The sequence below is a fragment of the Mizuhopecten yessoensis genome, unplaced genomic scaffold (genome assembly GCF_002113885.1).
Source record: "Mizuhopecten yessoensis strain PY_sf001 unplaced genomic scaffold, ASM211388v2 scaffold2507, whole genome shotgun sequence".
NCBI lineage: Eukaryota > Metazoa > Mollusca > Bivalvia > Pectinida > Pectinidae > Mizuhopecten > Mizuhopecten yessoensis.
In genome coordinates, this window is record NW_018404580.1 from 174145 (window position 1) to 196289 (window position 22145).

General features: G+C 37.5%; 1 protein-coding gene across 1 annotated transcript in view; it reads right to left on the reverse strand.

The window, feature by feature from the left end:
* Positions 1–297: 297 nt before the first annotated feature.
* The window catches only part of LOC110446087 (collagen alpha-2(IV) chain-like), a 66085-nt gene continuing 44237 nt past the window's right edge, over positions 298–22145 (reverse strand). Inside the window, exons 15-41 of the mRNA XM_021491051.1 lie at positions 21343–21642; positions 20876–21054; positions 20029–20101; positions 19310–19425; positions 18002–18179; positions 17175–17291; positions 16880–16969; positions 15924–16031; positions 15592–15705; positions 14569–14730; positions 13541–13711; positions 12869–13012; positions 11967–12101; positions 10815–10990; positions 10099–10162; positions 9486–9665; positions 7987–8094; positions 7474–7545; positions 7021–7143; positions 6610–6714; positions 5928–6062; positions 5231–5365; positions 4653–4808; positions 3706–3822; positions 2631–2822; positions 1801–2087; positions 298–1407 (exon numbers count right to left, since the gene is read on the reverse strand). Of these exons, the coding sequence (XP_021346726.1) occupies positions 1150–1407; positions 1801–2087; positions 2631–2822; positions 3706–3822; positions 4653–4808; positions 5231–5365; positions 5928–6062; positions 6610–6714; positions 7021–7143; positions 7474–7545; positions 7987–8094; positions 9486–9665; positions 10099–10162; positions 10815–10990; positions 11967–12101; positions 12869–13012; positions 13541–13711; positions 14569–14730; positions 15592–15705; positions 15924–16031; positions 16880–16969; positions 17175–17291; positions 18002–18179; positions 19310–19425; positions 20029–20101; positions 20876–21054; positions 21343–21642 (3995 nt within the window). The 3' untranslated portion in view covers positions 298–1149. The remainder of the gene's footprint in view (positions 1408–1800; positions 2088–2630; positions 2823–3705; positions 3823–4652; positions 4809–5230; positions 5366–5927; positions 6063–6609; positions 6715–7020; positions 7144–7473; positions 7546–7986; positions 8095–9485; positions 9666–10098; positions 10163–10814; positions 10991–11966; positions 12102–12868; positions 13013–13540; positions 13712–14568; positions 14731–15591; positions 15706–15923; positions 16032–16879; positions 16970–17174; positions 17292–18001; positions 18180–19309; positions 19426–20028; positions 20102–20875; positions 21055–21342; positions 21643–22145) is intronic.

The following is a 22145-nucleotide window of genomic DNA, read 5'->3' on the forward strand; positions in this document are numbered from 1 at the left end:
ATTCACATATAAACTACAAAAGCATTCATTTATAAAACATGTCAAGGCTTAAGCATATATATGTAGTACTGATATCAAATTTTATCATAATTTGTGTGAATCTCATGGACTATATTTCCTTGCATATATGATAAAAAAAACTTTTTTTTTCACCCTGTAAAAATGAGTGCATTAAAATTTAAACACTTTCAATATAATATGTTTAAAAAAAAAAATCTTCAGTGACGTGTTTCTTTGATTTCCCAAGAGTATTTCTTTGCAAACACTAAGACATGTGATAATGATAGCTCACTCAAACACTAACATTTCTTGAGTGTTGGTAGAAACACCCTAACATGTAAAACTGCATAGATGTTTCAATATTACACTGATTACATAAACCGCAATAGAAAGACTATTGCACTGTATAGAGACCAGAGACCATGATACCCTTTCACCAATGTAGACCAGAATTGACTCGCCCAGATAAATGTATGGTAGATTCTACTTAAGTTACCTAGGGGTGAAACCGTGAAAGGGTTAAGACAGTCTAGTAAATACCATTGTTTATTGGGGCAAGCAGACATTTAACAGTGTGTTGAAAATCTTTGATAAAGATGTCTAAAAGATGCGACTAATTACCTTGGTAAGCTGACCTACATGTGTGAAATCTTTGGCAGGTCTCAAATCTCACCTGGTTTACATATCACTCTGCAGTACACTTTATTGAGGTTTCCAGTTATTGATGTTTCCCTACCTCCATATGAGCAAGTTTCCCCCCATATAAGGTAATAGTGAAATCCTCGAACATAAGTAGCCCCTCCCTCCCACCCCAACAAAAACAGCTACATGTACACACAAATACAACATAAACAGACAAATTATGATATTCTCATATAAACTTGCATTTCAATTAAAATTTATGCTTCGACAATGTTTACAAAAATATTAGAGTAAAGGCACCCCCTTATTAAAACCAATGACTGGTTATAAGGCACATTTTGGTTTTACCAGCGAACGCACGAAGTAGTGAACACAACCGCATTCAGCATTTAATCATAATTGTACAAGTAAACATTTCATCATGATCAACGTAAGCTGCTTAAAAGAGTTTTTTCCAAAGATTAAAAATATTACTAACATCCATTAATTTTAAGTCTCAAATAAGGCCTACACTAACTTCATACAGACTTGGCATCGACTGACCCGGGTCCTCAGAGACCCGGCCTTAAGTGTCATTTGCTGGGGTTTTGAAAATTCTTCGTTTCTGTCTATGGTGGTAAGCCAGAAGCTGAATTTGTTGGCGTAGAAGTGACAGGTGCCCTGGGCACCATTACACTCAATGAAAGGTGTGGCTCTGAAGTCCTCCAAACAACTTCCTGGGCTGGATAGGGACTGTCCACCACCACTCGGGCCAGCTCCAGTGTGCTGTGGAATGTCAAGGACATAAATAGTCAGTGAAAAGTACTCAAAGGTCAAGGTCAGAGGACAGAGATGGGGTACAAAAAAAATAAGGTAAGCTATCATTTAAGAAAATCAAAAATAAAACGTCAAGGTCAATTATCAGAGAGGAGACTCAAGAGTGCAAACAGGTCAAATTATATACAAATTAAGAAATTTAAGATGTGTTATAACTTTCCTTTAGTTTAAACCATTTTATTTGTGTCAATTAACATGTGCAAGTACAAAGACATTTCATTCTGATGATTGGGAAACAAGTACTTTTGTACTTATACATAGTCCTTCTCATCATTCCTTTGAAAATCAATTGTCTATGCATTGTTAAGTGTTAAACTGTGAAGTGAGCAGTGAGAAACCTACCATGGCAAAGCTGTATCCAATCCAGAGACCGTTCCAGCCAGTGGGGCAGTCTGGTATGCTGAGTGTCTGGCTGTGGACGGCGATGATATTGGACGGAGCATCACACACCACACATCTACTGATGTACTCTGATAGTTCCCGCCCACCCACTGGCATCATGGGAAGGTTAGCGTTGGTGGCCAGCCAATAGGATTTGTCGTTACGGCTGGCGTAGTTACAAACATTGTTCGTATTACAGAAGAGGAATGGCATGGTACTGAATCTTCTCATACAGGATCCAGCCAGACCTAGTAATCAAGGCAATAAAACATGTAAAGGACATTTCATTTATGGTAAGGTCAAGGTCATGTTTACACAAAAAATTACTGTTAATTCTGGTACCAATATAACATTACTAAATTCAGACAAAAAACAACATCAATATATTTTGAACAAGTTTCAATTTAGTAAATTACAGTAAAACCTTTATAATATGTGAATTGCCAGTGATGTTATTGTAAGACTTAAGACAGCAAATATTACACTGATACAAAGGTCTCATCTTTGTGACTAAATGAATATTTTGTGGACATTATAAAACTGTATAGTCCTATTTTATAATATTATATAATACTTATTATTATGTTCTTGGATTGCAAACCAAAATATTTCAAAATTCGGTTTAGTGTCCGAGACTAAGGAAGCATCTTAAAGCTACTCTTTAATTCATTCACCACTGAGGACACATTTGAACTCTTTCGATTCAAAGGTTGGAATAGTTCATTATGAAATTTCAGGGGTGAATGAGTTAAAAGATTTCACAATATGAGGATTGTTGATTTTAAACTTACCGAGATCTTGATGTTGTGAGCGCTCGTTTCCTTCAATGTATAACAAGCTGTAGCCTGTCCACAGTGGAGTCAGACCTAGGGGACACTGGGGTGTATCAATAGTCTGACTGTGTCTCACCATCATAAAGCCTGATGGAGGTGTCAGACCAGGCAGACCGGGCTCTCCGACAGGTCCCTCGGGCCCGCGGGGTCCTATATATGGAGAAAATAGTATTGTAGACTGAATACCAAAACTTACCTACAACTTTTACTTTTGGATCTTCAGAGAAAAAGGTAGAGAAGATAATTTCATTGCATAATTTGATAAGTGTCAATATCTTAGGATAATCATTTTTTTCTGAAACTAGGACTAAGTGAGAAATGTTATGAATATCCATACGCTGATAGAAAATAAAGATTTCTTTAATATTTTCTTTGTTTCCAGAAATTTGTATTACAACTAAATTTTATATATGAGAGACAGCACTATTTTATTATGCTGCCTATGGAAATACCTTTTCTTGTGAATCAATTACAATCATTACCAAAATCAACCAAGTTCAGAATGCAATTGAAAGAACAACAGAAGAAAGCAGAGACAATAAGCATCAACCTTCATTCGGTCAGAAGGGAAAACATCAGAAATGGAATTGCATGATAGACTGGGAGCACGCTAAGCTCTTGGACAGAGAGAACAATGAAGGAGTAAGACGAAAGAAGCCATCCAGAGACTGAAAACAGGGGCCTGTTATAAACAGAGACAAGGGGGCTTACCAGGTTTACAACACCTTGATCATCACTGCGGTGAACAAGGGGAAGTAACTCCCAATGCACAAATGTCATCAGTGACCAAGCTGGCAGTATGTCAGCAAAACTGTCTAGTTATGACCTTATAAGATTTTACAAAGCACTGATCAAAGGAATCCCACTTTTATACATACCTCCTACTAAATTCACCTATTCAGTGTTAAAATCAACCAAGGTTTAACTCATTCACCCTTGAAATTGCATAACGAACTATTCCAACCTTTGAATTGGAATGGTTCAAATATGTCTCCAGGGGGTTAATGAGTTAATTTACACTTTTAACACATACCAGGGAGTCCATCATTTCCTCTGGCTCCTGGGAATCCTCGGGACCCAGCATCACCCTTCTGGCCTGGGAAGCCATTGAGCCCATCTTCTCCTCTTGGCCCTCTTTCTCCCTTGAATCCTGTAGACAAAGATAAGTTTAGAAAAGTGTGGTCAGAATTCAACAGACAGAAATGGAGTAGATGATGGGGGTTAATGTAAGCATACTTATATAATATTTTAGCACAACGAAAGGGGTATGTATATTAGTATACTCTTAAATTAACTGAATTACAGTACCGGAATTCAGGAATTGGAACAAATGTCCTTTTCTGCAATAATAGTATACCGCTTTATCACAACCTAGTTTGTAGGTCACCTCAAAGCGGTTCACAAATTATAATCCGTGGTTATAGGGCCTTTTCAACCAGCCAGCATCTTTCTCAACTCCCTGGGGAGCATACTGTGGGTGATGCCATTTTGGCCTTCACAGCTAGCATTCTACAATTCTAGTACTGCCCAACAACGTACTCATTTACAGCTGTGTAGACTGGAACAAGCGAAGTAAAGTATCTTGCTCAAAGATAAAACACAGTGCCGTGCTGTGACTCAAACCTGCAACCCTTCGGTCATGAGCCTGGCGTCCTACCACTAGACTACTTTGCCTCTTAGACTATCACATAAACTAGGTGTACACTGGAGGGGGTATGGGAACAAAGCCTACAGAATGGTGAGCTGAGTTAAGCAATGAACATGAATTAGTGTACGAGACATAGTGTGAAAGTCGCTAAAATTAGAATACCTAAAGAGATTTACCATACTACTGTATACCTTACCCCTGTTTTAACTTTTAAGGACTTGACCAAATCTTCCAAGTTGCAATCTGTTGTACTTACACTGTATTGTGGCTTAGTTTCATGGAAAGTATTAAAGGACTGTGTAGGTACCATTTTTTTTATCTATTTCACCTACCCATCAATCCTGGCTCTCCAGGAACACCGTCCGAGCCGGGTAGTCCATTCTGGCCTGAGTTTCCCTTGTCTCCCTTGGGACCTGGCTGCAGCAGTCGGGGAGGGATGTTTGGCGGTGGTCCACGTTCTCCCTTGGTACCATTAAACCCTTGAAGACCTGTTCACAAAACCACACAAGCATTAAAAAGTCAGTACAAAGAATGTTGATGGATAAAAAATAAAATAGATTCTTCATATTTCTTTCTTATAATGTAATCTGATCATCTGTTTACTCTTCCTACACACACGTCCTTAAATGACCTGAGCTGTTAATAGGATGTTAACCAAAAAAAAAAACGCAAACCAAACATTCCTACAAACAGTTTTTTTACTGGTCAAAGAACTTTTTAAAAGCAGATAAAGGGACAATAACTTATAGATGCTATGATATTGCTCTGTCCCCTTGAAACACGATATGTGATATTGAAGTAAATTAAATGTATGTTAACCTTGAAGTAAGACATACGTAACCTTGATGAAGGTCAATGCAAACCTTTGAGAAGTGAAGTCAGATTGTAAAATTCAAAAACATGTACTGACCTCTTTCACCAGATGCTCCTGGGAAACCAGTGCGTCCCTGTTCTCCCTTCAAGCCTGGAGTTCCGGGGAATCCGGATTGTCCTGGTTCGCCGGGATTTCCCTTCAGTCCAAATGCTCCTGGAACACCGGGCTCACCTACATACAAAAAAAGAGAGTCAGGTCCATCGAATATAGTCCACTAAAACCATACTAGTTTCTGTGAGAGATTAATGAACTGTTAGACAAATTTTTCTTCAGAATTTCGATCTCAAAAAATGTAATCGATTTTCATCAATTTTTCCTCTAGAGTGAACTAAAAAGAATTTTATTGAAATATTCTCTTTAAATAAAGCAAAAATATGTACCTCATAGTCAAAACCGCCCAGATTTGTAATATTTTTTAATCTGTTTGTAAAATTGAGATTAGGGTTCTCAGTTTGTACTAAGCTTTAACAGCTTTGAAAACGATTGAAGAATTTGTACCTTTATTGATGTTCAAGGTCAGCATTTTAAAAATTAATGTCGGAAATAAGAATGTAATTATCTGAACACCGATAGATATAACACAGTGATCCTACAGCAATTTGATGGAGCATTATTTCTGCTGATCATTTGTGCTCATGGACTTTGCTTTAATACAGATTATGCATCAAAGATCACTGAACATTTCCAACAAACAATTTCTTATTATGCCCTGAAACAATTCATTGTTTCTTACCTCGTGGACCACTTGGTCCAATGTTTCCTTTCATTCCCGGTAGGCCGGGGAAGCCTCGTTCACCAACACTACCCTTGGCACCAGGAATTCCAGGCGCACCATCCTCTCCTGGTTGTCCTCGAGTTCCTGGCTGTCCTGTTGATGATAAACGAGAAAATTCAAAATACAGGTAGACGTTTCATCAAGAGGTAAACTCAAACTACAGGTAGACTTTTCATTAACAAGTAAACACAAACTATAGGTAGATTTTTCATTAACAGGTAAACTCAATCTACAGGTAGACTTTTTATTAACAGGTTATCTCAAACTAGCTACAGGTAGACTTTTCATTAACAGGTAAACTCAATCTACAGGTAGACTTTTCATTAACAGGTAAATTCAAACTACAGGAAGACTTTTTCATTAATAGGTAAACTCAATCTACAGGTAGACTTTTCATTAACAAGTAAACTCAAATTACAGGTAGACTTTACATTAACAGATAAACTCAACCTACAGGTAGACTTTTTCATCAATAGGTAAACTCGACCTACAGGTTCAGTTATACAATGTAATATATGTAATAGCTAGGTAATTTTTGAATAATTGTACTTCCCTTTTAAACTGAAGTTTAGTGCAGGAAGGTTAAACAGTCAACCTTTGTTTACATAATAGATCAAGGTCAAAGGATTTGTATTTTTACCTGGAACACCTGGAAATCCTGGCTCTCCCTTAGCTCCAGGAAGTCCAATGCCGTCCTCTCCACGATCTCCCTTCATGCCCGGTAGTCCGTCACGACCACCAATTCCTTAGACAAACCATTCAGGTAAAATTTATACGAAAACATATTCATATGATTTCAATATAAATGTAAGAGAATCGAATGATTATCTTTGTTATCAATTCATTGTGAAAGCAGAAATTTTCGGTGTAAAATAATTCACATTCCCCTTCATTACAAAACCTTTCTCTTGTTTTTCTTCTCGAACCCATTTTGTCTTTTGATACAAATGCTCAATTTTTCAGACCCCTCACACCTTCCAATGTTTTAATTTCATCGAATGTGAAACAATGTTTCCAGCACAATAAATGACCTTTTCACTTTTCACAGTACCTGATTCTCCCTTCATTCCAGACAGGCCATTAAGTCCTGAGGGTCCTCTTGGTCCCTGGTCTCCCTTGATACCTGCGGCCGAGCGTCCAGACTCACCCTTAACACCTGGCCGTCCACTCACACCTGGTCAGGTAAAATTAGCAAGAAATAAGTGTTAACATATATTATGCTTTCCTTTGAAATTAATTCCTTGAATTTGTAACAACTGTATTTACATCTTAACCCTTTCACCACTGTAGACCATAATGGATTTATCCAGATGAATGTATGGTAGTCTACTCAAGTTACCTAGGGGTGAAAGGGTTATAAAAGTCTTTAAGGATGTCAGTTATACATTTCTTAAAATTATTTTTTTCCTAATAATACAAAAAAAGATATATGGTAAAAAAAAAAAGTTTTATTACTCCACATATCAGTTTCTATTTAAAACCATTGATTTATAAAGATTATTACCTGTTTCTCCCTTGATGCCTGGTAGACCTGGACGCCCGTTGATTCCTTGCAGACCCCGGTCTCCTTTGTCTCCTGAAAAACAAAACATTTACATGCATAAAAGTTTTAACATCAATCATAAAGTGTTCTATGACCATGCATTTCCTTTTACGTCATTCAAACATAAACCCAGCCTTTCTACGTTGACCTCCGGGCTGGGAGGTCATACTGTTCTTCTGGTAAATAAAGCAATGCAGCAGTCTCATCACCTTCAATTCCTTATTTACTGGTTGACAATTAACAAACATGTTTTTAATCTCGATTATTATACAATGTATTTCTGAAAACTGCGAAAACTTTAAAGTAACAAAATGCTATTTGGAAGCACCTTAAGAATAGCTACTCTGTAACAACGGAATCGGGAAATAATTTTCTTTCACAACAGACAAACCGATGTTACAAGTTTCAGTGCTGAAATGCCAATTACAAATCACCTTTAATAAGCTAGATTTATTTCTGAAACAAGGATCTTACCTTTGACACCAGGAATTCCAGACAAACCCTCCTGTCCCTTTTGTCCAGGACGTCCGTCAAAACCAGCAAGACCTGGGTTTCCTTTCTGTCCAGGTACCCCGGGATTTCCTGTAAAGTCGAATTGTAACTTATAAAAACAATCAATATTACATCTCTTCTATATCAAAAGTAGTATTCGTGTCATGAACATAAAAATGAAGATTTAAGTTGTACAGATAAACATGAATATTCAAGTTAAACAAAGTTACATAAATAAACATATACTTAATACCGGGATTTTTTCACCCAATCAAACATTTGCCTTTCACTCGTGAATCCATATTAGCCCTATATTAGTTTTACCCTTCACATATTAAACTATAAAGCTTATTCTGTGCACTAATATTCAGAGTCATGTTAAATTCGCCCACGTCCCGGAGTGTGAAAAAGGCGAAGTTGAATTGAGCAAAATTTCCGTTTATACAGTATGCATGTTCTACAGATAGACATGTGTATCCACATTATACAGAAAAAACACTGATATAAACATGAATATTCATGTTAAATACAGTTACACAGATAAACATGAATATTCATGTTAAATACTGTTATACAGATAAACATGAATATTCATGTTAAATACTGTTATACAGATAAATATGAATATGCATGTTAAATACAGTTACACAGATAAACATGAATAATCATGTTAAATACAGTTACACAGATAAACATGAATATTCATGTTAAATACAGTGACAAAGATAAACATGAATATTCATGTTAAATACAGTTACACTGATAAACATGAATATTCATGTTAAATACAGTTACACTGATAAACATGAATATTCATGTTAAATACAGTTACACTGATAAACATGAATATTCATGTTAAATACTGTTATACAGATAAATATGAATATGCATGTTAAATACAGTTACACAGATAAACATGAATAATCATGTTAAATACAGTTACACAGATAAACATGAATATTCATGTTAAATACAGTTACACTGATAAACATGAATATTCATGTTAAATACAGTTACACTGATAAACATGAATATTCATGTTAAATACAGTTACACTGATAAACATGAATATTCATGTTAAATACTGTTATACAGATAAACATGAATATTCATGTTAAATACAGTTACACTGATAAACATGAATATTCATGTTAAATACAGTTACACAGATAAACACGAATAATAATGTTTAATACAGTTATACAGATAAACATGAATATTCATGTTAAATACAGTTACACAGATAAACACGAATAATAATGTTTAATACAGTTATACAGATAAACATGAATATTCATGTTAAATACTGTTATACAGATAAATATGAATATTCAAGTTAAATACAGTTACACAGATAAACATGAATATTCATGTTAAATACAGTTATACAAATAAATATGTATATTCATGTTAAATATCCATGTTCAGTCTCAGTAATGCACTGAATAAATTATTCTAGAGGAATTAATTGATATACTAACCTTCACGGCCAGGCTCTCCAACAATACCTCGTTCACCCTTAAGACCAGGGAAGCCTGGGGGTCCTGCAGGCCCAGGTGGTCCCGTACGCCCAGCAGCTCCAGGGATACCAGCAAAGCCAGCATTTCCCTTAGATCCCTTACTTCCTGGCAGACCAGACAAACCATTCAGTCCCGAATCACCTGTAAGGAAATGAAGTTATTATATAACCATTTTGTACTTATAAAGACAATTATCTACTTCATCATTAAAATATTATATCTCACATTGGTAATAATGATCTACTTTATACATTGTACTTACAATAATCTACCTTATATTGACAATAATATACTTTATAATGACTAACAGAGTCTATCCTTCTTCTTGTTCATGGTTGTCACAGACCGAGAAAATGTGATCGTTGACCATTGAGCATAGAAGTGTTTTAGAAAACATAATGTTTAGTCGACTTTTTTAAATGGAGAAATATATACGCTCATCCCACTGGACACGTGCACCTGACATACATAGCGGTGCGAGAAAAGAATTAACTTGATACAAATAATAATCTACTTATTACTAACAACTATGTGCCATATAATGACAACAGTCTCTGCTTAACTGTCACTTTACCTTTCATTCCTGGTAGGCCGTTCTGTCCAGGTGTTCCCTGAATTCCTGGTAATCCCGAAGATCCCTGTAATATGTGAATATATGAATATATGAACCGTATGAAACACAATACATCTCCAGCACACATGCAGGCAGGCATACACACATTGGGAAATATTAGCCAGGTGGCATAGGACTAGTAGTTAGCACCTGATAAGGCAGCTCCTGGGAATTCCTCAAAATTGTATTGAGTAATGTATATGCTAATTGTATTGATTGTATAAAGTGTATATCTATGTACTGTAAAGTGCTTTAGAGTGGCTTTTTTTAGCTAGATAGGGCAGGAACAATTTTGCTGATATAACTTTTGCTAGCATGATTTCATTTTCTTCAAATTACTACATATTCATTGAGCATAAATTTGCAGATCTGCAAAAATAAACAATCTACAGTATTTCTCACATTCCTGTGTGTGTATGATAGAATTGTGAAGTGCAAGAAAGAAACCAAGTTTTCCATGATTTCTGATCTTCTGAGAATTGGAATAAAAGAAAACCAATTCTGTCATGTCCAGGAATGAAGGGTAAGGAAATCCCACTTTCAGGATTTTCAAATTAAGGCAAAACCCTTGGCAAGCCTTAGGTTTTACCCATTAAATTTGAAAACACTCAAGTTGAGTTTTCCTTTCCCACACCCAAGAGAATGAAAGAGATTCTATAATCATTGGGTTTCCATACCTTGTCTCCCTTCATTCCTGGGAAACCTGGCATGCCTTCATCTCCTTTGTCGCCAAAAGGTCCCTCACGCCCTGGTTCTCCTGGGAGCCCAGCCTCTCCAGGAAGTCCATCCTGGCCTGGTAAACCAACCCCTGGGAATCCAGCTTCTCCCTTCTCCCCAGGAATTCCATTCAAACCTTCAATGGAAAAAATATATTTTTCATTTAGTTGAACCAGTACAAAAATTTCTTCAAAGGCATTTTGGACATTGAAAAGTTAACATATCTTGTCCAAGATTACAGACATCAGAAATCTATTCTACGACCCCTTGGAACAGGAGTTGAACAAATGCTACCAATTCAAAGATCCCTTTGTGCTAGATAACAACAAATGTTAGGTATTGTAAGATCTCCTAGAGAAGGGTTTGAACAAATGTTAGGTACTGTAGAATCAGTTATTTTCGTTGGGTTAAAATTTCGCGCTTTTCATATATTAGCCAGTTTCAAGGACATTATATTTCGCTGATTTCTGATTTCCCCCTATCTATATCAATACCAAATTCATGTTTTCGTGCGGATTAAATTTCGTGCATTTTTGTTATCCACGAAATATACGAAATTTAATGTCTCGTGAAAACTTATTTTTTTACAGTATTGTGAGATCCCCCTAGAGAAGCGTTGTAACAAATGTTAGGGATTGTATGATTTCTTGGAGAGGGGCTGAACCAGATGTATATTAAAGCATGATATCATAATAGTTACAACTGTTACCTAAGTGGTTTATTTCAGCCCCAGAAGAAGCTATTATTATTGTTATTATTTTTATTGGAATCTTAATGGCCCATCAACACACAATAGGTCATTAGGGCCTATAAAAAGGGGATAAAACACATATAAGGAAATGACGTCAAACAAAAGGAAAAATGTCAACTTGAAAAGCAAAAATGGTTATGGTTGGTTGTATCTTTTTGAACAGACCAACAGTTTATACATGTATTATCATAAAAAAGTTTCTCTTGTTGGCTTAAGATCAATGCATTCTAATAACAAGTGTTTTACTGTAAACAGTTCATGACATGCTATGCATTGAGGCTGGACTGTGCTTAGGACATTGATCAGTAACACTTGTGATACCGTTATTCCTGTACTTAGAAATAGGAGCAGGTAACTGTACCATTTCGACCAGGTTCTCCGACAAGGCCAGACTCTCCTGCTTGTCCTCGGTCTCCTTTCCTACCAGAAGCTCCATCCTCACCAGGGGCACCATCCAAACCAGGAAATCCGGGAACACCTGAGTCTCCCTTGAATCCTACAAAAAGAAACGGCTGTTAATCAAATGTAGAAACATTTTAACATTATAACTACATGTACTTAGTCAGCATAATTAATCCATCAAAACAACGTAACTTTAACTGTACTCTACAAGTTATAGTGTTATTTCTCCTACAAGCACTGTAGGTTTCCTCAATCCCCACTCATTAAACCTGCTAGGAGTTGGTCAATATTTTGGGTCAACTAACTAGTGGGCAACACCCTGAATGTTATTTCATCGGTCAATCTTCTAATTGTGACGTCAAGTAACTATGCTTTGCAATGCCATCTTCCATTGTGACGTCATAGCTCGTGGCAACTGTTTCCCCAGTCCTAAACAGGAATTTTGTATTCCCAGAGAAACATATGGTTTCCTTATGTAATATTTGAACGTTATGGCCGATAATCAAATGTAGATATCTCATCTTGTGTCCTTAGTTAATTTTCAAATGTTGTAAAAGACATTTGGTAAACTTTGTGTCTTTATACTATTTTCAAATTAATTAAGTTATTATAAATTTCATAACCAATCATCATGATTTTAGGGAACCTCTATACTTCAAGCAATGAAATAAGACATCTACAATTTTCAAATTTTGTAAAAGACACTCGGTAAACCTTGTGTCTTTATACAATTTACAGTTGAACCAACTCCAGTTAGACCAACATGATAACCAACCATCACTCATACACCTCCTTATCTCCAGTGATGACAATTTAAGCCAAGCTACTTCCTTTGCACACTTGATTGACAATTTTACTTACCAGGACGACCTGGCTCCCCAGCCGCTCCTGGAACGCCAGCCGCTCCAGCAAATCCTTTGCTTCCCTTGCTTCCCGGTAAACCATTAATGCCGTCACGGCCAGGCTCTCCCGGGAAACCAACCACGCCCATCTCTCCCTTAGCTCCTGTTTATAGGAGTGACAAATAAGAAGGTTAATTGTTTACCTTACAATCAAATGTAGTAAAAAATATGCAGAATTACAATGATTTTCAAAATTAAGTATATAAAAAATGTGATATTAGCATAAAGCAAATGGTATACAAATTTCTGCTTCTGACACATGTTAGAAATAATATATAATTTTCTGTTTACATAACTGAAAGCTGCTAAATTCCTATAGCCAAATGAAGTTGAAAAATAGACAATCTGATGCATCATACAGTCTGACCACAAGAGATGAATGATGTGATGTATTGTACAAACTGAATAAGAAATATTAACTCATTTACCCCTGGAGACGTATTTGGACTCTTCCAATTAAAGTGGTAACAATAGATCTGATTCCTCCAATGATATTCATGGAATTTCTGTCATTTACATCACCGATGTCTTTCTTCCGAACCATTGTCACCATGTCTCTCCGTCACAAAGTATTGTGATGACAAACCCCCAAACCACTCCACTAAACAAGTCTTCTGGCTAGCCTTCTTACCTGGTAGTCCCGGGAGTCCGTCACCACCTGCTTGTCCTGGGGGTCCCTGAGGACCATCTAGACCTGATAGACCTGCCTGACCTGGTGAACCATCCACTCCAGCCTGACCTTTCTGGCCTGGAAGTCCATTGACACCTGGCAATCCTGCGGCCCCCTTCAGTCCCAGCTCACCTGTACCATACATAAGGCACACAGGCTATTGTCATTATATGTAGGCATTTAACAGCATATTTTAATAGACATACATTTGCACTGCAATACCACTCAGTGAACAAAGTAAACTTCTTTTCAGGGTTTTAAGATTATGAACTGAAATGGGTAGTAATATGAACAAACAGTACAAAAGTCACATTTGACTCTCGTTTGGATTTTTTTTTCGGCGAGAAGATGATTGTTCCATCATGACACAATAGCAATAATATCTATTTCTACTAAAACTACCGTACTGTACTGTGTCATAACCAAAATCACATGACCAATTTTGGTAGTCACATGACCAATTTTAGCATTAACATTACAGATTTAAGTAGTCACATGGCAGATTTAAGTAGTCACATGACAGGTTTTAGTAGTCACATGACTGATTAAAGTAGTCACATGACAGATCTAAGCCATCACAAGAACTTTTAAAGTGGTCACATGACAGATTTAAGTAGTCACATGACAGATTTAAGTGGTCACATGACAGGTTTTAGTAGTCACATGACAGGTTTTAGTATTCACATGTCACATGACAGATTTAAGTAGTCACATGACAGGTTTTAGTTGTCAAACAGGACTTGTATTGTTCTGGTACAGCCAGGTTTTGTGTTCCTAAATGTACATTTATGAACATTACTTTCAAAACAGGATCATGGTGTCATGTTATGCAGCATATACAACCTTTCACAATAGGTTTGCATCATAAGTTTATGTAACATATAATATAATAATAGGCTTCTGTCATTAATTCATGTGAGTTAATTATCAATCACTCCTGTATAACGTACACACTAGCAATTATATTATCTACGGGAAATCTTACTGACCTGGAAGGCCAGGTAATCCTTCCGGTCCAGTCTGTCCCCTCTCTCCTGGAATTCCATCTTGTCCCCTGTCTCCCTTCAGTCCAGGAAATCCGTCCATACCAGGTAGTCCTGGGGAACCAGAATTGCCCTTCATTCCCGGAAGTCCTGCCAGTCCCTGCAGACCTGGAAAACACAAGGTAAAGTTCACATTACGTCAACAAGTGTGTTATACTGGTAAACAAATACCTGGCGAACATGGTAACCAACCATAGTAAGCTGACAGAAGGTCTTGTGGGGTCTTTTGGGGAAAATCTGATATATCAAAGATGTGCTTTCATGCCTCTTTGAACTAACTTGAACAGATCTTTGTTGAATACCATCGAAAAACTACATTTTAACCCTTCATAAAGGGCAAGACAATCTGTTGAGTATGGCGAGTTGTTTTGAGGAAACTTCAGGTAAAGAAGGTAGTTCTTTAGGGTAACATGGGTATTTGTTGACGCAAGAAAGTTGATACTCCTAGAAGCTGTTACATAACATAATACAGGCAAAGTTGTTTTTATAGTTCAGTGGCTTTTAGTACATTTATAATCTTGACTTTTTAGATCTCTTGAAGGGAATCATCTGCTACACTACCCAACAATGAAGTTGAAAATCCAGTCAAATATTCTCCCTTTACAGATGAAGTCCATCTTCGTCCTGTATACATTTTGCCCTTGAAATGCAATATCTATATATTGTATGTTGTGTACTAACATTGTCATGATAAATTTGCCCTCATTTGGGACGGCAGAAAAGGCGAAAACTAAACTGCAACACAAAATTCCCTGTATACAGTAATTGGATCATCTACCTGCATGTGTTGTTATCTTTCCTTGTTTACTACCTGATGCTCACCTGACTTCTGCTCCTTTGATTGGTCAAAATATCATTCATGACAGAAATCCCTTGTTAATATTTTCAGTCCAAGTTACTTGTTTGGTTTTAATTGGCCAATCACAGAAAAGCAGAAACAAACATCAGGTAACAATACTATATGTTTACCTGGTGCTCCAGGGCCTCCTGCCTGACCTCTCTCCCCAGGAATGCCGTTACGTCCAGGTTCTCCTTTACGTCCTTCCAAAGCGTTGCCAGGGATACCAGATTGACCACGTTCACCTGCAGTGGTCAAGTATATATCAGTGAAAGTATTATTTCTGTTGCATTCACGTGAATGAAAAGGCAGATTTTGTGACCATTTCAGTTACAAATACAACACAAATTATGTTAGTGATGAAAAATTGTTAAATACACAATGTACTCAGTTTACACTCACGGTAAAATTCAAGGTAATCACTCTTCAATTTTTACTATGATGGACATTGGACAAAACCTACCCTTTACTCCATTAAGACCTGGAAGTCCAGAATCTCCTTTTGGTCCATCGAATCCAGGTAGTCCAGATGGACCTATTGGACCAGGTTCACCTCGGGCACCGGGCAGTCCTGAACAAATTAGCAATTCATTTTAATAAGTATGATGTCACAACAGTGTGAATATAAGCATGGGTAGGAAATAGTATAGGATTAATGTGTAAGAGGAAAGAAATTGTAGACAAAATGGTGCGGAAAATAAAAGTGTTGGGACGAAATAATGTAAAGAACAAATTAAATAGAATTCATAATATCACACATAACTATAAAGGTACTGATACATAAAAAAGAAGAAATAGAAAATGTCTGTAAGACATGAATGCCCCCTATATAATAACCGTGACGACCTCGGCCTTGACCTTGGAACCCTGAAACACAACGATGTCCGATGTATACTCATACTTGACCTTTGTATAAAATTTGACGAAAATCTGTGACAGAATGAAGTTCTAAGTACATTGAATCAGGACAGGACCGATGGGACACACATGGGCAACACTAAATCCCCCCTCCTCCCNNCCCCCCCATTTTATGGCGAGGGCATAAAAATACGCCCATAACATATTATAGGTTTATAAAATCAAACTGAGCAAGGGCTCACCTATACCTCCAAAGCCCATCCCAAAATGGTCAAGTGTGATCTTTGACCTGTTAATCTTGACCACTGGCCACTACAATCTAATTAGGTGTAGAGTTTGATGTTACCACACCATGGTGTCAATATCAACTAAATCTGTTGAGGGTTTCATGAGAGGTGTCTTGTACACAACCATTTTATGACAGACATTCAGCAATACTCACATCAGAGGTGGGTAATTGTATCTCTCAATTTTTTTAAATGTTTTACGGAGAATAAAATACACAGGAGATAGCGGTAATAGTGCCGATATCTTGTGGATAATTTGGTGCCCTCTACTTACCCCTTGGTCCACTGGCTCCTGGAAGTCCGTCAAGACCAGCACTTCCCTTCATACCAGGAATACCGTTCAATCCAGGCAGTCCACCAGGTCCTAAAGCAGGACAAATATTGGTATACAATCTTACAGGTCCTAAAGCAGGACAAATATTGGTATACACTCTTATAGGTCCTAAAGCAGGACAAATATTGGTATTGACCATTGACCACCAAAATCTTTTTACTTTAACTTATTTTTTCTATTCTGCATCATTATTGCCAGATTTAGCAGCACTGACAATAGCCAGTGGTATACATACCTCTCTCTCCTTTCATTCCAGGAAGTCCATCTTGTCCAGGGTAGCCGGGAACTCCAGGAAGTCCTTGGTCTCCCTTAAGTCCCTTCAAATTTTCAGGGTTAATGGCAATTGATTCACCTGGAATGGTCAATCAAAGTTGTTAACAGAAAGCCAGCAGAGTGTCACAAAGGTACATGTACACAAATTACTGGTAGGGCATCACATATGTACATGTACACAAATAACTAGTAGGGCATGACTGCTAGGGCATTATATACATACATGTACACAAATAACTGGTAGGGCATCACATATGTATACATGTACACAAATTACTGGTAGGGCATCACATATGTACATGTACACAAATAACTAGTAGGGCATGACTGCTAGGGCATTATATACGTACATGTACACAAATAACTGGTAGGGCATCACATATGTACATGTACACAAAATACTGGTAGGGCATCACATATGTACATGTACACAAATTACTGGTAGGGCATCACATATGTACATGAATTGTATGAGGGGACTATTGGTTTTATATAATAGCAATATTTCCAATTATAGTATATCAGTTCTATCTTCTTGTAATATGATGTATATGTACATGAAACTGTTCTGTTTCAATGTGTCTTGAAAAAGGAGCGACCGCTCCGAAAATTTGACAACCTAAACTTGTCCACACTGTTGGAATTACTTCTTTGCTCCATATACTATTTTAAGTAATTTGTATCCTACAGACATACCTCCATTAGGATCCAGTGTTATATGGGATTTTACCGTCTATATTACTTCTTTGACCCATATATATATATATATATCTATATACTGTAACCTACCTGGAACTCCTTTTTGTCCTGCTAACCCACGGAGACCGGGAAGACCGTTATCTCCTGGGAATCCACGCGCACCCTTTTGTCCAGCTGATCCAAATCCTGACTCTCCATTGAGTCCTCTTTCACCTTTCATTCCTGATAATCCTGACTGACCAGGCTGTCCTGGGAAGCCACTATCACCCTGAGCGAGTTAAATGCATATTTTACTTAATGTCACCCTGGTAAAATACTAGCCACTTCCTACCGACTTGGCTAGGGAGATTTTCTCTTTAGCTCATTCGGTAGAGCGTAAGACTAGTAAGCCAGAGGTCCGGGTTCGACTCCTGGCGTAGGCATCGCAGAAATATTGACCCCTGTTAGATTGGCGTACTAACTGCCAACTGCTGGCTTCAACCTATGATAAATTGTACTGCAAAGGAAGAACTTCTCTCAAAATATACAGATGTTCCACCCCTACATATTTAGACTGGACTTGCCCAGTCTTTAATTTGGAAAGGTTCAAATGTGACTTTAGGGGTGAGTGGGTTCATAATGTATACAAAGTTTCATTGAAATATCAGTTACTGTGGATTAATACAGTTACCTCCCCTTAATTTTGTTACGGCTATATCTGTAGCGCAGTTGGTCCAGAACACTTCTGTTGACCAATTTAGCTCAGCCAGTTAGAGCGAAACAATTTGAAGTCCAGGGTTTGAATCCAAGTCCCACACTGAATTTTTACCCTCAAGTGTTGAACTTTTTTTGTTTATTTCGTCTCTGATATTTTTTCATAAAAGGCATGTAAGGCATACTTTTATTTTCAGAATTGATTTATCAAAGCAACATTGTAACAGAAAAATCGGTTTCGAATGCATAGTTATAATTTTTGGCAGTGGTATGGGGATCCTTTAGAGTGAAAAGCTATAACAAGGCTCTTCAATAAAGGGGCATAACTCTCATAAGAGGGATTTGTTTGTTTTATTTGTTTGTGTTTTAGTCCTATCAACAGCTATGGTCATTTAAGGATGTGCCAGGTTTTGGTGCTGGAGGAAAGCCGGCAACTGTCTACGTAGGTCTCGAACCTGTGATCCAACAGTGGAGGACTAGTGGCAGCAGAATGTCAGATGCTTTAACCACTTGGCCAACGCGTCCCCTTCATAACAGGGAAGTAAACTATTTACAAGCAGCTGCATAATTTAACAATGTACAGGTAATTCAGATACATTTTCAACCAAATATTATTTTTCTGCTTAAAATTAATAAGAAAATTACCAATAAAACCGCTGACAAACGAAAGTTAAATACATGTTTTTAGTAGATGTAAGACGATACCTTGTCTCCCTTCACACCGGGCAGTCCGGAGATTCCAGCAGGGCCAGTAGGACCAGGAAGACCAGGGAATCCTTTCATTCCATCTCTACCATTTGGACCTTGGTTTCCTTTCTCACCTGAAAGAACACGAATCCACGGGATAATCAACTACTGGGCAGTCTTCCCTTTTGTACATACTTTAAGCATACACATCTAGGTGGTAGTCTCATTTTAGCACATTTCGCACTTTAAATTTTACGCTAAATTCTGAATGAGTCTTTAATGGATGTGCCAAATCGTTAATGCATTTAAATCTGTTAAAATGCAATAATGCGTTAACATTGGAGTGCACCAAAGTCAGCTAATTTAAAGAAGACTTTAATCATTTTCGAGCATGTTAAATACTCTCAAACCGAAATATGAGAATTAACTGTTTTACTATTGCATGACATTTTAGTAATTTTTTTCTCATTTTTTTTTCTCTACAAAATCAAACATTTCTCTAGTAATTGGATATAAAGTTTCACTTCACAGTGCATTTCAAAGATGACGATGTTCACACAATTTTGGTGACCATATAATAAATTCAATGATTTTTTGATAAAACTCTGTTATTATAAACAATTGTTCTGTGCATGAAATCACCATCAAAAGGGAAAAGTATAAATTCCGACAACTCAATTAAATTTTAATTTAACTTTCACTTTCATTTTTAAGACATTATTTTAACCTTGACTTACAGTTAATAAGAGTGTCAGGTCGCTCTCCCTTCTCTCCTTTCATTCCACCAAACCCAGGAAGACCTCGGTTTCCCTAGAAATGAAAATCCTTTATTTAGACATCAATCCCTTTGATGTATATTCAAAACAAAAACAAAAATCATATAATCTAATGAGTGAACTTTCATATATCATCCAATAGAGGCTTAATGTTTCATTTAACTCATTTAGGGAGATTTTCTCATTTGAACCCTTCCAATTCAAAAGTTGGAATAGTTCATTATGAAATTTTAGGGTTGAATGAGTTATACATTATTACCGGTCAATTCCAAATACTAAGGGACACTCCACACCAAGTTTAACTCTCATCCCTACACCCAACTTAGGGAGCAGTCTTTTTAATTCATTCCTGATATGGTACTCCTCTTTTCTGCTCAAGGGAGTGGAGTCCCATAATACTGATTTTTTTTGACAAAAATTGCATTTAATCCTGTCACACAATACACAACAAGTGATCTATTGAGGATTATTCCCCATTTCCCATACTGAGTTCTGTGCCTCATGTCTCTTAAAGGGACCACATCCCTCACTCTCATAAATTTAAATCAGCCTAATCTAGGGATGCTTCATACCAAGTTAGGTTTAAATCCTTTTGCTCATTTTTATGGATTTTTTTTTTTTTTTTACTGTAATTTCCCTTTGGGNCCTCACTAGTTCACCCATGTAAAACACAATGGACTTACCCAGAACAATGCATGGTAGAGTTTATTAAAGTTACGTATGAGTGAAAGGGTAAAGCCATTCTAGACTAGTGGTCTTTTTCAACGAGAATTGATGAGCATCAATACTCAGGATTGATGATACTTACAATTTCACCAGATTGTCCTGGGATTCCAGGGGCTCCATCCTCACCAGGGACGCCCCGTTCTCCTGTTTCTCCGGTGATTCCACGGCGACCAGAAGTTCCTGGGAGTCCATTGAGACCAGATGATCCCTTGTCACCTTTCATTCCAGGCATGCACTGACTACACGACCCACCCCTGTCACCTGTAAAGAGTGCAGTTCAAAGGTCACTGTTCAAGGCTAATATTTGAGATCTTCCAAGTGTGACTCATATGATTTTTCCCATCCAGAATGATAAACAGAAATGATGAAATATTTTTAGAGGGAATATTTCCTCTTGCTCCAAAGGAGGATTGGCTGTACTGATAATTTAACATTGCAGAAATTAGAACCATATACAGTACATGCATAAGTTTTCTCAAGGAGGATGAAAGAAATGCTTACATGTCAAGCTTAGGAATTATGTACTATAAGCAATGAGTTTAGACATACCCTTCATTCCCGGTAGACCTGGCAGACCGTTACGTCCGTTAAGACCTGGAAAACCCTTCATTCCGGTGTTTCCCTTTAGTCCTGGTAATCCAGAACGTCCCATTGTTGAGTTTCCAGGAAGACCTGGTGGTCCCTGGAAGCCCTGGGTTCCCTTCGCTCCTGGTATACCATCACGTCCTGAAGGTCCCATGGGTCCATCCAAACCTGGGATGCTCTGACCTGGCTCTCCCTTCCTTCCCACTTCTCCAGTCTCGCCTGGCACACCTGGTCGTCCTGGCACACCATCAATACCAGGTAATCCTGTTAAACATTAAGTGACATGGCATTATTAGAAAAACAACTTTAAAATCAACATGATACATAGATGTTTGAGTGGAAAAGGGAGGCATGATTGGTTTGGGTTGTTTATGTTTTACGTCCTATAATCAGCTATGGTCATTTAAGGACTTGCCAGTTTTTAGTGGTGGAGGAAAGCTGGAGTTCCCGGAGAAAACCACAAACCTACAGCCAATACCTGGTCACTGCCCCACCTAGGTTTCGAACCCTTGACCCAGTGGTGGAGGGCTAGTGGTAGCAGATTGTCAGCTGCCTTAACCACTTGGCTACCCCAGCCAGAAACTGTAACTCAGATCCCTGTATGAGTGTATGTCTACTGTAACTCAGATCCCTATAGGAGTGTGTGTCTACTGTAACTCAGATCCCTGTATGAGTGTCTACTGTAACTCAGATCCCTGTATGAGTGTGTGTCTACTGTAACTTAGATCCCTATAGGAGTGTGTGTCTACTGTAACTTAGATCCCTAT